Raw genomic sequence first — 15,368 nt, 5'->3', positions numbered from 1 at the left:
CTGGTCACTATTCACATCAGGGGTTAAAGGGGTTCTCCGAGCGCAGACCTCCTGGGAGCGTTACCTCTATGCTGTACTGTGTTATAGGGTCATATGTGACTGATTATCTGCTTGTAATCTGCAGCAGAAGAAAACGCAGAAAAGCTGCAGATTAGAGGCAGATTTCATTCTCTGCACTGGACGGGGTTAAATCCACAGCAGAAATCATCATCCTGCAGATTTATAATCCGCTCCACAGGTCGGTTTCTGCCACGTGTGACTGAGAATTACTAAAAGCTCATTCCCTTTGCTGGTTCTGTACAACGCTGCAGATTTACCGCACAGAAATCCGCAAAGTAAATCTGCAGCTGACCAGTCACGTGTGAACCCGGCCTTATACTGCACTGCAGCCGTTCTCTATGTGCTATATGGCGGAATTATTTCTGTACTGTGCGATGGACGCAGCTGAAGGTTTCTTATTCATTAGTTTCTTATTATCATAATTTGTTTTGTTAATGAATTATAAGAACTTTTTTTTTTTTTATATATTTTTATTATGTTTGGTTTAATCAAGGATAGAATGATTACATACTGTTGGTGAAGGACACATCAATGTGTCACACATTTCACCTTACAATCACAGTTGTGACAAATACATTACAAAGAGTTAACATAAACATGAACGTAAACATGTGGATTGCAACGTTATACATCATATAAATCCACTGCATGTAGGTTGAGGTAATCAGCAAATCAACCAATCAGTAAATCAAAAGATACAGGATCATTTAAATTTAAGAACTTTTCCCAGTGATAAAATAAATTGTCCTGAGGGGAAATGAGCTGAACGCGGTATGACCACAGAAATGACTGGCACACAAGTGGGCATTGGAGTAGGAGTTAATAGGTTAGGTGACTTTGAACCACCGATCTCACACTGACAGCATGCATGTTCATATGTACCCGCAACGGGGGTGTTGCCATTAAACCTAGGGGCTCCTCTTTTTCTGCACCTGACACAACCTTTCTACTTTCATTGATAGGACCAGGGGTGATGACAAAGTGCAGAGGGAGCAGCAGTTGTAGAGAGAGGACAGCTTTTAGGTGTAATGGCAACACCCCCGTTACTCCTAGAGGCTCATTTGCATATATCAAAACTTTCTTTTTCTCAGCATTGCAGGCACATATGAACCTGGGACCAACACAGATGCCTTTAGCTGCCAAGCGCACATGAACCAGGACAGCCAGTGTCACAGGTACAAAACTGCTGACAGATGCTCTTTTTATTCTTGTGATCCCAATTCATAGCACTAGGGCAGTCTGAGCTCTAGATTTATGAAGCGATCTACCAGATTACAGCTTTATGCAGGATTACCGCTGTGACCTGTAACCAGGGCTGTTTCTTGGACGCTGTCAGAAGGGGGGCGCCGGCAGGGCACAGCAGGAGATGAGCGCTGCGCTTCTATTATGGAAGCGCTCACTCATCTCTACAGTCATCTGTATCTCCATCCTCAGGACGGCGATACAAATGTCTGTAATGCGGCAGGGCAGGGAGAGGTGTGTCCCCTCCCTATTCCTCTGATAGGCTGCCAGCACTAGGCCGGCAGCCTATCAGAGGCCGGTGCAGGCGGCGCGATGACGTCATCGCGCCGCCTGAGCCAGCGAGGGACACAGGCCGGAAGAGGCCTGCATCGCATCCTGGAGGAGGTAAGTGTAAGTCGTTTTTTATATATACTGTATTTTATGTACAGTATACAGTAATCCGTCTTGCCATCTATGCTTTGAATCTGGTTTTATATGTTACTTGGTTTTTGTACATTTACTTGCGTGTGCTAGTTAAGACCTGCTGTGATTGGGTTTTAGTTAGTTATTAAATGCTAACATGACAGTTTTTAGGTTTTGCACATTATTGATGAGTGTATTTCATGACTGCTCTTCTAAGGGTATTGCCTTCCTTTATACTGCAGTTCTCCTGTACCACTCTGCCTGCCACTTTTAGCAGTTTAAGCAGTAATTTATTTATTTTTATTTTCTTTTGCTCTCAATAAATCTTGTGTTAAGCATAAAAAAAATAAAAATATATGGTGAGACGGTTGCAAGTACTCTTCTGATATGATTTCATTGAGCAGGTTTGATGGGGGACGAAGTTTTTTTGACACTCGCCCTGAGAGAAATTTTACCTAGAAACTGCACTGCCTGTAACTGACTATAGTGGTAATATGAAGGTGTGACAGGCTTTTGACCTGAAACATGGAGGAACTGCCTTGATACACTTTATTATCTCCTCCAGTGTTTCCTCTTCTTATCTCCAGTAATTGTATTTTACATGGGATTTTCTATGATTTTACATCGGTTCATCTTCTTTCCATTCAGGTTCCTACAATATAGGATCCGCTCAGCATATATCTTCTATATAAGATCATTCTCCTGATTTACCCTTCAAGGATGGATAGGGATGGGGACAAGATGGCAGAGAGTATAATAAATCTCACCCTAGAGATCCTCCTCCGGCTTACTGGAGAGGTGAGAGATTCTGATGATGTCACGTTACATCATCTTCTCTATGATGGACATGACTGGAGAGGTGAGGGACTCTGGAGATGTATGGAGTGATATTTAGTACTGTGTCTCTCCATAACCAGGAATACACAGTAGTGAAGAAGACCTCTAGTGAGCATTGTCAGGCCCCGGTATCTGAAAGACGGGGAGGAATCCTGAGCCCAATATACAGGCCGACACCTCACATCCCGATACATGAGAAAGTCAACAGAGAGAAGATCCTAGAGCTCACCAACAAGATTATTGAGCTGCTGACTGGAGAGGTGACATCGCTGGGAATGCCGGGACATTATACAGTAACACTATGAAGGGATCTGGGTGATGACTGTATCATTGTGTTGTCAGGTTCCTTTAAGGTGTCAGGACGTCGCCGTCTATTTATCCATGGAAGAGTCTGAGTATTTAGAAGGACACAAAGATCTGTACAAGCATGTCATGATGGAGGATCACCAGCCCTTCACATCATCAGGTAATAAACATGACTAAATACACACGTCCTTTCATTATTTAGATGTAATTAATTAATTCAGTCACTGTATGTTTTTCCTACAGTTAAAGAAGAGAGAACAACGCCGGAAAGATGTCCTAGTCCTCTTCTTCCACAGGATGATTCAGAAGAACATCAAAACGTCCAATATGATGATCAGATAGATGGAAATAAGGTCTCATGAAAGGTTCCCTATGATCTGTAAAAGTGCTGTGAAGATCTTGTGTTCAATCTTGTTTTATAAACCAGTATTATATGTTTTATCCTTGTATAATGAGAAAGGTAGAGATGGCAGGATTACAGCTAACTATAGACCTTACATTTCGTCTGGATCTTCTCACCGTTTTTTTGTCTGTAGAGACTGCTGGTTGGAATAAGGAACCAACTAGATGCATAGATACAGGAGACCTGCAGATATTTTTGGGTCAGATAATGAAACTTGGCACATGTGGATCCGCTTTGTGGATTCAACTTGGTTCTGCTCCAAAGGACATTAAAAAAAGTGACCCCCTTCTCTTCCCCCTATCTTCTGTACAGGGATCTGGACTCTGCTGCAGGGGAGCCACTGGGCTGCTCCACTTGAAGTAGTTTTTGTACAAGTGACTGGTGACCCACGGGGTCCGGATAGGCAGTATATATGAAGTCCGATAAATGGTCCGTTGTCAGGGCAAGCAGCTCAGGATCAGAATGGAGATCAGGCAAGGGTCAGGTCAGGTCAGACAGCAAAGAGTCAAATCAAGAAGTCAGGCAGAAGTCCGTACACAGAACAAGCAAGCAAGCTAATGGCATGCCTTTGCATGAAACTAGCATACTAGAACCTATTGATCAGGCTCCTTTCCATGGCATTATTGGCAGGAAGCAGGCCTCAGCTTGTGTGGGAAGACAGCGTTATTCCAGCAGCCGGGACCACTGGGAAGGGAGAGAGGGATGTCTGTGGGACTGGACCACTGGAGCCCTAAAGCTATGGAGCAGGTAAACCAGGCAGCAGGCGTGCCCACCAGCAGGAAGGAGAGGAGCTATAGGCATGGACCGCTGCCATAGCAGATAACTCTGCTGTCATTTCATCACTTTTTGTCATTGTAATTAATGATCTTTTCTGGTCTCATCAAACATTCCACACGACTTCTCCATCAGTCTGCTGACTTTTACAATTTCTGTTTCACAGCTTTTTAATCTGGGTAAAGATCTGAACAATATTAAAGCTGAAGATACATATGTGAGGGGTGATGAGCAGATCATAGAGGACATCCCCCCAGATAACCACCCAGGTGAGTAGTAACCACTACATAAAGCAGAGAAGACTCAAAGATTCTGCTCCTTCACTGGCTACTGATGACTCCTTGTATAGTCAGGTAGTGGTGGCAGTTTGGGGGTCACATATTGTACTTTCTGACAGGTTTTCCTTTATTAGCACACAATTGTTACCGATACCAGGTGTCCCACAGTATTGATAAGAAGGTTGGGGTTATCACCCATTCTTCTAACTTCTATGAACCCTCTTTCAGTAGTTATTAGAGGCTTCTGAATTTTTAGGAATCTGAAAGAACCTTACGGCAGACCCACCACGGGGGCAGACTAAACAGTGCATAACAGGAGGACAAATCCCCAGTGGTCAGTGACCGCTTGCTGGCCATTCTGCTCACCCCTTCCTGCTAAAGACTGTGATGCTATACCCAACTCTCCCCAGGAGCTCTGACCAATCCCAGTATATGGGGCCCCAAAATATCTCATGACAGCTGTTAACCCCTTAAGGACGGGACTAATTTTCACCTTAAGGACCAGGAAATATTTTGCAATTCTGACATGTGTCACTTTATGTGGTTATAACTTTAAAACGCTTTTCATCACATATTGTACTTCATGACAGTGGTAAAATTGAGTTAAATCTTATTTTTATTTATAAAAAAATACAAAATTTACCAAAAATTTAGAAAAAGATAGATAGTAATGCCTTCAAAAATTTTTATTACTTTACATTCCCCATATGTCTACTACATGTTTGGATAATTTTGTGAATGCCATTTTATTTTTTGGGGACGTTAGAAGGCTTAGGAGTTTAGAAGCAAATCTTGACATTTTTCAGAAAATTTCCAAAACCCACTTTTAAGGGCCAGTTCAGGTCTGAAGTCACTTTGTGAGGCTTACATAATAGAAACCACCCAAAAATGACCCCATTTTAGAAACTACACCACTCAAGGTATTCAAAACAGATTTTACAAACTCTTTTTTAACCCTTTAGGTGTTCCACAAGAATTAATGGAAAATGGAGATGAAATTTCAGAATTTCACTTTTTTGGCAGATTTTCCATTTTAATACATTTTGTTCCACTAACAAAGCAAGGGTTAACAGCCCAAAAAACTCTATTTATGGCCCTGATTCTGTAGTTTACAGAAACACCCCATATGTGGTTGTAAACTGCTGTATGGGCACACAATATTGCACAGAAGGAAAGGAACGCCATATGGTTTTTGGAAAGCAGATTTCACTTGGATAATTTTAAGCTGCCATGTCACATTTGAAGACGCACCCCAGAGATGCACCCCAGAGTAGAAACTCCAAAAAAGTGACCCAATTTTAGAAACGACACCCCTCAAGGTATACAAAACTGGTTTTATGACACCATGTCCCATTTGAAGGCCCCCCCCCCCCCCCGAGTAGAAACTCCAAAAAAGTGACCCCATTTTGGAAACTGCGGGATAAGGTGGCAGTTTTGTTGGTACTATTTTAGGATACATATGATTTTTTGGGTTGCTCTATATTACACTTTTTGTGAGGCAAGGTAACAAAAAATAGCTGTTTTTATTTTTTGTTATTTACAACATTCACCTGACAGGTTAGATCATGTGGTATTTTGATAGAGCAGGTTGTTACGGATGCGACAATACCAAAGCATTTTTGAAAAATGACCTTTTTGACACCTTATTTTTATTTTTTTACGATATTCACCTGAGGGGTTAGGTCATGTAATATTTTTATAGAGAAGGTTATTACGGACATGGCGATACCTAATATGTCTACCTTTTTTTTTTTATTTATGTAAGTTTTACACAAAGATATCAAATTTGAAACAAAATCATGTTTTAGTGTCTCCATAGTCTGAGAGCCATAGATTATTTTTTTTTGTTTGTTTTTGGGTGATTGACGCAGGGTATCATTTCTGCGTGATGAGATGACTGTTTGATTGACAGTATTTTGGGGTGCATGACTTTTTGATCGCTTGCTATTACAGTTTTTGTGATGTAAGGTGACAAAAAATGGCTTTTTTGACACCGTTTTTATTAATTTACAGTATTCACCTGAGGGGTTAGGTCATGTGATATTTTTATAGAGCAGGTTATTAAGGACGCGACAATACTTAATGTGTCTACTTTTTTTATTTACTTAAGTTTTATACAATAACAGCATTTTTTAAACCAAAAAAACTATGTTTTAGTGTCTCCATATTCTGAGCCATAGTTTTTTTTTTTTTGGGCGATTGTCTTAGGTAGAGGCTCATTTTTTTGCAGGATGAGGTGACGGTTATATTAGTACTATTTTGGGGAGTATATACACCTTTTTGATCACTTGGTGTTTCACTTTTTTTTTTAACTCTCTTTATTGAAAAATAACAAGCAAGAAATACAATAAATCAATCACATATAAGTACAATGAATCACGCATCACTATGCATAGGTACAATACAGTAATAAAGGATTTTCCTCATCAAGATGTTTATATTCAAAACGTATCAGTAGTGCAACTTGACAGTAACATCCATTTAAAAATAATGTCTCATGTTTAGTTCTCTACATTGAACATTGATCTGAATTACTGTAGCAGGTTAATGAACATAATAAAAAGACTAGGTTACAGAGTGCAGATGAACTGTTGTGGCAGTCATAGGAGAATCACACCAGGTTCCCCATATCTTTTGGTGCTTCTGAGGAGGGCATCCTCTACAGGAATACATAATCTTCTCAAAGGGAATTATGTTGTTAACAAGGGTCTTCCATTGACTAACTGTAGGGGGCCTGTCCGCCATCCACCTAAGAGCAATAGCTTTCCTGGCTAGGAAAAGGGCTTCCCTTAATAAAGGTGAGTGTATAGCGTGGTCTTGAATCCTCGTCAATTATTCCCAAGACGCAAACCTTCGGACAAACTTCTAAAATGTCTGGAATCAGGGAAGAAATCAGCTCCACTACCCCCCTCCAAAATGATTGAATGTAACTACAGTCCCACACCAGGTGCCAAAAATCCGCGCCCAACTGCGCACATCTATGGCATCCGGTGTGTGATCTTCTACCCATTTTATATAGCCTAGTCGGGGTGAGGTAACACCTATGCAATATAAATAATTGTATCATTCTGTTAGTAAGGGATGGAGATACAGCTAACGGGGCTTCAAGGGCCTCACTCCATTCCCCATCTGTCAATGTGGGTATATTCCCTCTCCATTTACATTCCGCACCCAATGGAGAAGTTGAGATTTTGAGATTGAGCAAATGTGTATATAAGGCGGATATCAGTCCCCTCGGTCCTTGTGTTCTAAAGACCCCAATGAGGGGATACAGAGATACTTGTCTTTTAAGGTCTCGAATCTGGGCCTGAAGGGCATGTCTCAGCTGCAGATACCTGAAGAAATGTGGCCTTAAAACACCCGCTTTGGTCTGTAACTGAGTGAAGGAAAACAGAATGCCATTCTCATAAAGATCTTTCAAACAGCGAATACCGTACCAACCAAATCCTCTCTCCTTCACAGTGTAACAAATGTGGAAATAGTGGATTGTTCCATAGTTGTATATCATCTGGTAGATCACTGTATTGCTGCATCTTTGCAACCCTCCACACCTGATGTGCTAGTTTATGGATCGGCAGGAGTGAACCTGATAGAGATGTCAGGCCCTCTAAAACCGGCCATAGAGTGGAGAGATGCAAATACTCCTGCAAGTAATATTCTGAGTTAAGAAGCACATCCTGGGTCACCCATGGCACCAAATATCGCAGCTGACCGGCAAGGAAATACAAGAATAGATCCGGCAGGGCCGCCCCGCCCTCATCCCAACTCCTCTGTAGGGACTTTACGGCCAATTTTCGTCTGTTCTTACCCCATATGAACGTCGCCATGAGGGAATGTAGTTTATCAAAGAATTTACGTGGGATGGGTACGCATGCATGTTCCAGTAGATACAAAGCCTTGGGCTGGAGTATCATTTTGATTAGATTTATGCGGCCCATGGTGGACAGTGGTAAGGTATTCCAGAACTTAAATTTATCTACAAAGTGTGACACCAAGGGACTCGTGTTTAGTTCGTGTGAGGTGACTGGGTCTTTAGTAATACTTACTCCTAAGTATTTGAATTTATCAACGACCAGCAAATTCCGATACACTGGTGGCCACTCTGAGGCCCATAGCGGCATGATGGCCGATTTTGCCCAATTTATGCATAGACCAGAGAAGACCCCAAATTGCTCAATCAATGTGATTGCTCTAAGCAAGGTAACTTCTACTGAGTCCATGTATAAAATGAGATCATCAGCATACAGACCCAGCCTATCCTCCCTATTCCCCATAGCTATGCCTTTAAAAATACCATCTTGCCTGACTCTTAATGCTAAATGTTCAATAGCTACCGCAAACGAAAGGGGTGACAAAGGGCAACCCTGCCTGGTTCCTCTGTATAGTTCAAATGTTGATGATAGAGAGCCATTGATCATAATATTCGCGGATGGAGATTTATAAATGATATTGACCCACCTAATAAACGTAGGACCAAAACCAAAATACCTAAGGACATGTTTCAAATAAGGCCATTCTACAGAGTCAAACGCTTTGGCCGTGTCTAGCGCGGCCAGTGCCCACAATCTCCGGTCCGCGCATCCCAGCTGAGCAATAACCTGCGCCCTACGTATGTTGCTGGAGGTAGACCTACCAGGGATAAAGCCAGATTGATTTTCGTGTATAATGGATGATATCACTCTGTTCAGTCTGTTTGCTAATAATTTAGTGAGAATTTTGTAATCTATATTTAATAACGATATAGGGCGGTATGACCCACACTCCGTACGATCCTTGTCAGGTTTTAACAAGACTACAATAGAGGCCTCGTACAACGATTCTGGAAGAACGTCAGTATCCAGGGATGCTTTGTACATGTGCAGAAGCTGCGGTGCCAGAATGTCCCTATATTTAGAATACACCTCCAATGGAATCCCGTCCGGCCCTAGGGCTTTACCTAAATTGAGTCCTGAGATCGCCTCCTCTACCTCCTCCAGGGTGAATTCCCCATCCAGCAATTCCCTATCTGATGCCGACAATTGCGGGTGGGAAACCTCCTGAAGGTAGTCCTCTAGTGCCTGAGTGGTATACTGAGCACGAGAGCAGTATAGGTCCTGGTAGAATTCTTTTATCCTCAAAAATTTTTATTGTCAAATATGCGTAACTTACGAAAAGCATAATTTGTGGACGCAGCCACTCAGCGCATAGGCAAGACAATACATAAAATGACAGAATGTAGTGGTCACAGCCACATCTAAAAGACATTGACCAATTTAGTATATTAAAGATGTTCTACGGCACCCGCTCGGGTGCTGCCAACGTAGAACTGCGACATATAAGAAAAAGACAAGGACAAGACAACAAGACTTAACAAAAACAGGGGAAAATAAGAAAGAAAAAATGAAATAAAAGGGTATACCAATGGAAGGCAGTTCGTGACTCAGTGGGCCCTAATGGGGTAGTGGTTATTTAGGCATAGGGAATTTAGTAAGCCAAAATGACCAGGATGAATGGAAGTGTCTCAACCTGTTAGTCCTCTGGGCTGACAGATGTTCGAATATAACATGTGTGGACACTTTTTCAATGAGGTCCATACGGGAGGGAATCTTCACCGATTTCCAATGTTTAGCAATCATGAGTTTAGCTGTCAGAAGGATATGACAGGTTAAGAGTCTAAATTTCTGTGGCAACAAGTCAAGGTCTAATGAGAGGAGCGCTAGCGCCGGAGAGAGCGTTATATTGAAGCCTGTCACTTCTCTCACCAGACCTCCGACCGCATCCCAAAAGGGAAAGATTCCTACGCATTCCCAAAAAATATGAAACAGGTTACCAGGTGTCCTTTGACAACGCCACCATACATTTTCAACATTGGGAAAGAATCTGGAAAGTTTGGCTGGGGTAAAATACCATCTAGAAAGCAGTTTAAGGTAACCCTCCACTAAATTAGAACATTTTGTAGTCTGTAGAGTAATTCTAATAGCTGTCTGCCATTTCCTCGTAGGATATGAGACCTTCAGATCCTTTTCCCAATTTAGAAAATGAGCTCTTTTTGAAAAAAGGGCATCCCCTATAACACTTTTAAATATTGAGCTGGTAGGTAAACGCGTATCACTTTGAGTACAGAGTAAAGCATTAAGAAGGACTACTGGAAGCTTGGCAATTCTTTTTAGCCCTTTAGTTAAACAATGAGTGATCCTAGTATACTGATAATAAAGTGTATCTGGTATTTTGTACGAGGCTTGAAGGCTAGCAAATGGTTTAAGAGTATCGTTGACATAAAAATCATTTAGCACCTGTATACCAGCTTTTCGCCAGTTATTTACCGAGAAATCCGACAAATAGTATTGTAAGGTTTCTATAGGTAACTTTACGGTTCTCGTTGGAGAGGTCGGACCCACCCCAAGTAGCAATGATTTCCATGTCTGAATTGACGCTTTCAGAGTTTATGTTGTGGGTAGAGGAAAGTTGCCATCTATAGCGTGCACTAAGAGAAGCGAGTAAAGAGATCTCCCTTTGTTAAGATCTACCTCTATCTTTTGCCAGCTTGGGGTTCGTTCCTGACTGCACCAAAATTTCAATTGCTTGAAAACAAACGCCTTGTAATATCCTTGTAAATTTGGAACCCCTAAACCTCCATGCATCCTATGACTGTAAAGAATAGAGGCTGCTATTCTGTGAGGGCCTTTGTTCCAAATAAAGGAAAGCATTTGGGATTTAAATCTTGCAAAGGCTGAGACAGGAATAGGAACAGGGAGAGTGCGAAATAAATACAGAATCTTTGGGAGCACCATCATTTTATAGATAACTACCCTCCCTAACCAGGATAGGCCTAATTTGGAGTAATTATGCAGGTCTGATTGGAGAGAGTTATAAAGCGTATTATAATTAGCTTTGACCAATTGAGAAAGCGGGAAACAAATTTGGATTCCCAAGTAAGTGATAGATTCAGCTGCCCATTGAAAAGGGAACTCGACTTCTAGGACTGTCCTCAATGATGGGGGGATTTTGATAGCTAATATCTGGGATTTAGATTCATTAATTTTATAATATGAGACCTCTCCGAATTCCTTTATAATCTGCAATGCAGCCCGAAGCGAAGACAAGGGGTCAGTTATGGTCAGTATAACATCATCAGCGAATAAGCCAATCTTATGTTGTCGATTTGCCCGCTGGAATACCCCGAATCTGGCTTGTCATCCGTATCAATTCCGCGAAGGGCTCCATTACCAACAAGAAAAGGAAAGGGGAGAGAGGGCAGCCCTGACGGGTACCGTTAGTAATGGAAAAAGGGGAGGAAAGGGATCCATTCACTAGCACTCTAGCGGACGGGGAAGAATAGAGAGCAAGGATCGCTGTTTTAATGGGACCTTGAAAGCCAAATTTTTCTAATACAGCCGAAGCAAATCCCCAATGAATCCGGTCAAACGCCTTCTCTGCATCTAGGGTGAGAAGCAGAGAAGGCGCTGTTAAACCTCCAGCTTTTTGTAAAAGACCTAAAATCCTACGAGTACCATCTGGGGCTTCCCTCCCTTTTGTGAATCCCACCTGGTCACTGTGAATTAAATCAGGTAAAATTCTCAAAAGTCTATGGGATAAAAGCTTTGCATATAACTTAACATCGCAGTTCAGGAGGGAAATCGGGCGAAAATTGGCAGGTGAGTCGGTTGGTTTTCCCGGCTTCTGTATAGTGACAATCGTAGCTTGCAACATTTCAGACGGAAATTGATTTCCACTTAACACCTCATTGAAAAGTTGCACAAGATGCGGTTGTAGTATCGGGGAGAATAGATGATAATACTCATTTGAAAACCCATCAGGGCCGGGTGATTTGTTTGGTTTGAGAGATTTAATCGTAGCCTCGACTTCTGAGGCTGAAATTGGGGAGTTCAAACCTTCCAGTTGTGCAGTAGTCAATGAGGGTAAACTGACTTTTTGTAGAAATGTAGCAATGCTCTCTATAGATGGTTGTATCGTATTGGGATCTTTGTTTAGGTTATATAACTTTGAGTAGTATTGGTTGAAGGCTTCTGCTATCTCATTGGGATGAGTAATTCTAGACTGCTTATCTGGAGCGAGCACATAGGGAATGTTAACTTTTTGAGTCAGGGGTTTAACTTTCCTCGCCATTAGCCTACTCGGTTTGTTGTATGATTTATAATATGACAGTCGCATGGCAGTTAATTGACGGTCATAGTCTAATTGGAGAATGGCATGGATTTCATTTCTCAAAGACATTAATTTCCTATGGAGAATGATAGAGGGATCTAACCTGATTTGTTCCTCCATTTTTGCCTCCTCTTCCAGGAGAGATGAAAGTTTGGCCTCTCGTGTTTTTTTAAAGTGTGAGCTCTGTTTTAGCAGTTCTCCTCTAATAGTCACCTTATGGGCTTGCCAGAGGGTAAAAGCATTAATATCTCCTGTATCATTGATAGAGAAGTATTCCTTAATAGCAGCTTCTGTGTGCGTCTTGTATTTTGGGTGACGGAGGAGAAAGGTGTTGTTTCTCCAAGTTCTTTGAGTACCAGGTGTCAATAATTGGGAGATTGAGCATGAAATTGGTGCGCTGTCAGACCACGACGTAATTCCTACTGAGGATCTAGAGATCCTTGTTAACAAAGATCTATCTGCGAGAAACAAATCAATTCTAGAGAACGATCTATGTCTAGCGGAGTAGAAGCTGTATTCTCTCGAATTCGCGTTTAAACATCTAAATATGTCATATAATTGATGTTCACTCAGCCATCGCCCTAAGGAAGGAGCCACAGTTCTGCCGGTACTTAAAGAGTCCATAACCCTATCTGGAACTATGTTAAAGTCCCCACATAGCATTAGGTGTCCTTTTTGTACACTACGCGCTTTTCTTAGAACTTTGTTCAGGAACCTAACAGGAGATTTGTTGGGGGCATATATGTTAACTAGGGTCAGTGCGACTGAACCAATAATACCTACAAGAACAATATATCTTCCCCCCACATCAGTTATCACTTTCTCAACCTGCATGGCCAGAGAATCTCTGATCACAATAGCTACACCTGCTTTCTTTTTGCTAGAGTTAGCGAGTAGGACAGTAGAGAAACCCTTGATGGAGAGATCTGGATGATTGCCCTGCATGAAATGTGTTTCCTGAACACATAGTATGTCAGTCTGTGAGGCCCGCACATCTTTCCAAAGTGAGGATCTCTTATAGGGGGAATTTAGCCCTTTGGCATTAATGGACATTATTCTAACCGGCATCATAATTACTAGTACTGCGATAATGCTTGCATGCCATAACATCTACTACCCAAGATTTCGGTGGTGGACAACAGATTGACCCGGGACCATTGGAAAAAGGAAAAAGAAAGAGAAAAATATAGGGGACAAAAACATCAAGGAACACTACCAATGTAACCTGTAGAGAAAACATAGGTTATTAAATAACAACTGGAACTGTCCGGTCCAAGAATGGTTTTCAGAAGAAACCTGGACCAGAGAACTTAGGGGTGAACAGTTCGACCTTACCCGCCATCCCTTCTAATGATAGGAAATTGGCTAACGGGAAATAAGAGCACCTAGGAGTTGCTTTCGGTATCGGTCACCCACTGTGGACCAATCCGGGGTCACATGAGTAGAGGATTTCTGGCTAGCTGGAACCGTTGATGATGATCTTCCAATGTTCCAGGATTTGAGTAATGACACTCCTTTTTCCGGGTTCTTGATAACAAAGGTTTTCCCATCTTTATGAATCAGGAGTTTCAGCGGAAAACCCCACTTGTATGGGATTTGGAGATCCCTCAGAACTCTGGTTATTGGTGCAAGCTGCTTCCGAGCTTGTAATGTCACTTGTGACAAATCAGAAAATATTTGAATGTCCTGAAACGGCTCTGGTAAGTTACGGTTTTTCCTGATATAGGAGACCAACTCTTCCTTGATGCAGTAGAAATGAAAGCGTGCAATGACATCTTTGGACGCTGAAGCCGGAAGATGTTTAGGTTTAGGTAAATGATGAGCCCTGTCAATCAAGAGCAGTTGTGGGTCTTTGTCTGGGAATATTGTTTTGAGCATTTCACCCAGATATTGCTGAAGATTAACCGGAGCAATGGATTCTGATATCCCTCTAAACTTCAGGTTTTTACGCCTGTTTCTGTCCTCCAAGTCAGCTAATTTAGCTTTCAGTCCAGCTACTTCATCTTCCAGAGTGTAATGTGCATCTATTAACTCATTATGGGAGTTAGTCAGCTCCCCCATCTTATGTTCAATATGATTCACCCTGGAGCCCAGAGCATCTACTGCAGAAGTAATGGAGGAGGCTACATGTTGCAGCTGTGAAGTGAGGGAATGATGTACAGCCGTCATCATCGCTTTGAGTGAGTTTTCAGACACCGTCTGATCTGTGCAAACAAAATCTTGTAGGGGATCTGATGTCGCGACCCCCGCTGCGTGTGTTGTGATTGCCGCAGTGTAGCACGCTTTATTTGCGGGAGACGTATCGCCATTCCTTGGGCCGGCTGTGGCTTCACTCACCAGCAGTGTATTCATCATTGCGTCCCCTCGGTCAGCCTCATCATGGAGTTCCCTCCCTCTGGGATCGGATCTGTGCGGCGTGCGAACTCCCTTGTCTCTCGTCTCTGTGTCCACCCGGACAGCCGTCGGGGGAGAAGAGGATCCCTTGGCTGCAGGGGCTGAGCGGCCTTCTTTCTCTAGTCGCACTGGTGGAGAGAAGGGTCGTTGTGGCGGGAAACCGCCATCAGGCTCCTGGGCTGAAAATAAATCAGTTAGACGTCTGAGACCCGGGCGAGACGCTTTTTTCCTGGTCATCATGAACCTGAGAGGGTAGGGGATGGATCAGTGACTCTGGATCTCCTCTGCCAAGATTCTTGCTGTCGCTTTGCAGGGATGGTGGAGCGGATGTCACAACCAGACAGCTGAGAAGCTCTGACAGAGGCCTTTCAGAACCTCCTCCTTGAGTTTCTGTGTTGTGGTATTCAGTTCCTCCTCTCGTTAGCCTCTCTCAGCTGTCATGTGTTGGACTAATTGCTTCCCTTTAAATTCCTCCCCAGAATGCTTTTCTGGGCGGCTTATACTTCTTCCTGGAGTGTGTGTGCATG

General features: G+C 42.5%; 1 protein-coding gene across 1 annotated transcript in view; it reads left to right on the top strand.

The window, feature by feature from the left end:
- The window catches only part of LOC122934012 (zinc finger protein 271-like), a gene marked incomplete at its 3' end in the record, with an annotated part of 35,741 nt that overhangs the window by 203 nt on the left and 20,170 nt on the right, over positions 1-15,368 (top strand). Inside the window, exons 2-7 of the mRNA XM_044289137.1 lie at positions 1,152-1,235; positions 2,353-2,502; positions 2,622-2,801; positions 2,884-3,007; positions 3,091-3,200; positions 4,191-4,293. Coding sequence (XP_044145072.1) covers positions 2,425-2,502; positions 2,622-2,801; positions 2,884-3,007; positions 3,091-3,200; positions 4,191-4,293 — 595 coding nt within the window. The remainder of the gene's footprint in view (positions 1-1,151; positions 1,236-2,352; positions 2,503-2,621; positions 2,802-2,883; positions 3,008-3,090; positions 3,201-4,190; positions 4,294-15,368) is intronic.

The sequence above is a fragment of the Bufo gargarizans genome, chromosome 4, assembly GCF_014858855.1.
Source record: "Bufo gargarizans isolate SCDJY-AF-19 chromosome 4, ASM1485885v1, whole genome shotgun sequence".
NCBI classification, from domain to species: domain Eukaryota; kingdom Metazoa; phylum Chordata; class Amphibia; order Anura; family Bufonidae; genus Bufo; species Bufo gargarizans.
This window is presented reverse-complemented; position numbering and strand designations above follow the sequence as displayed.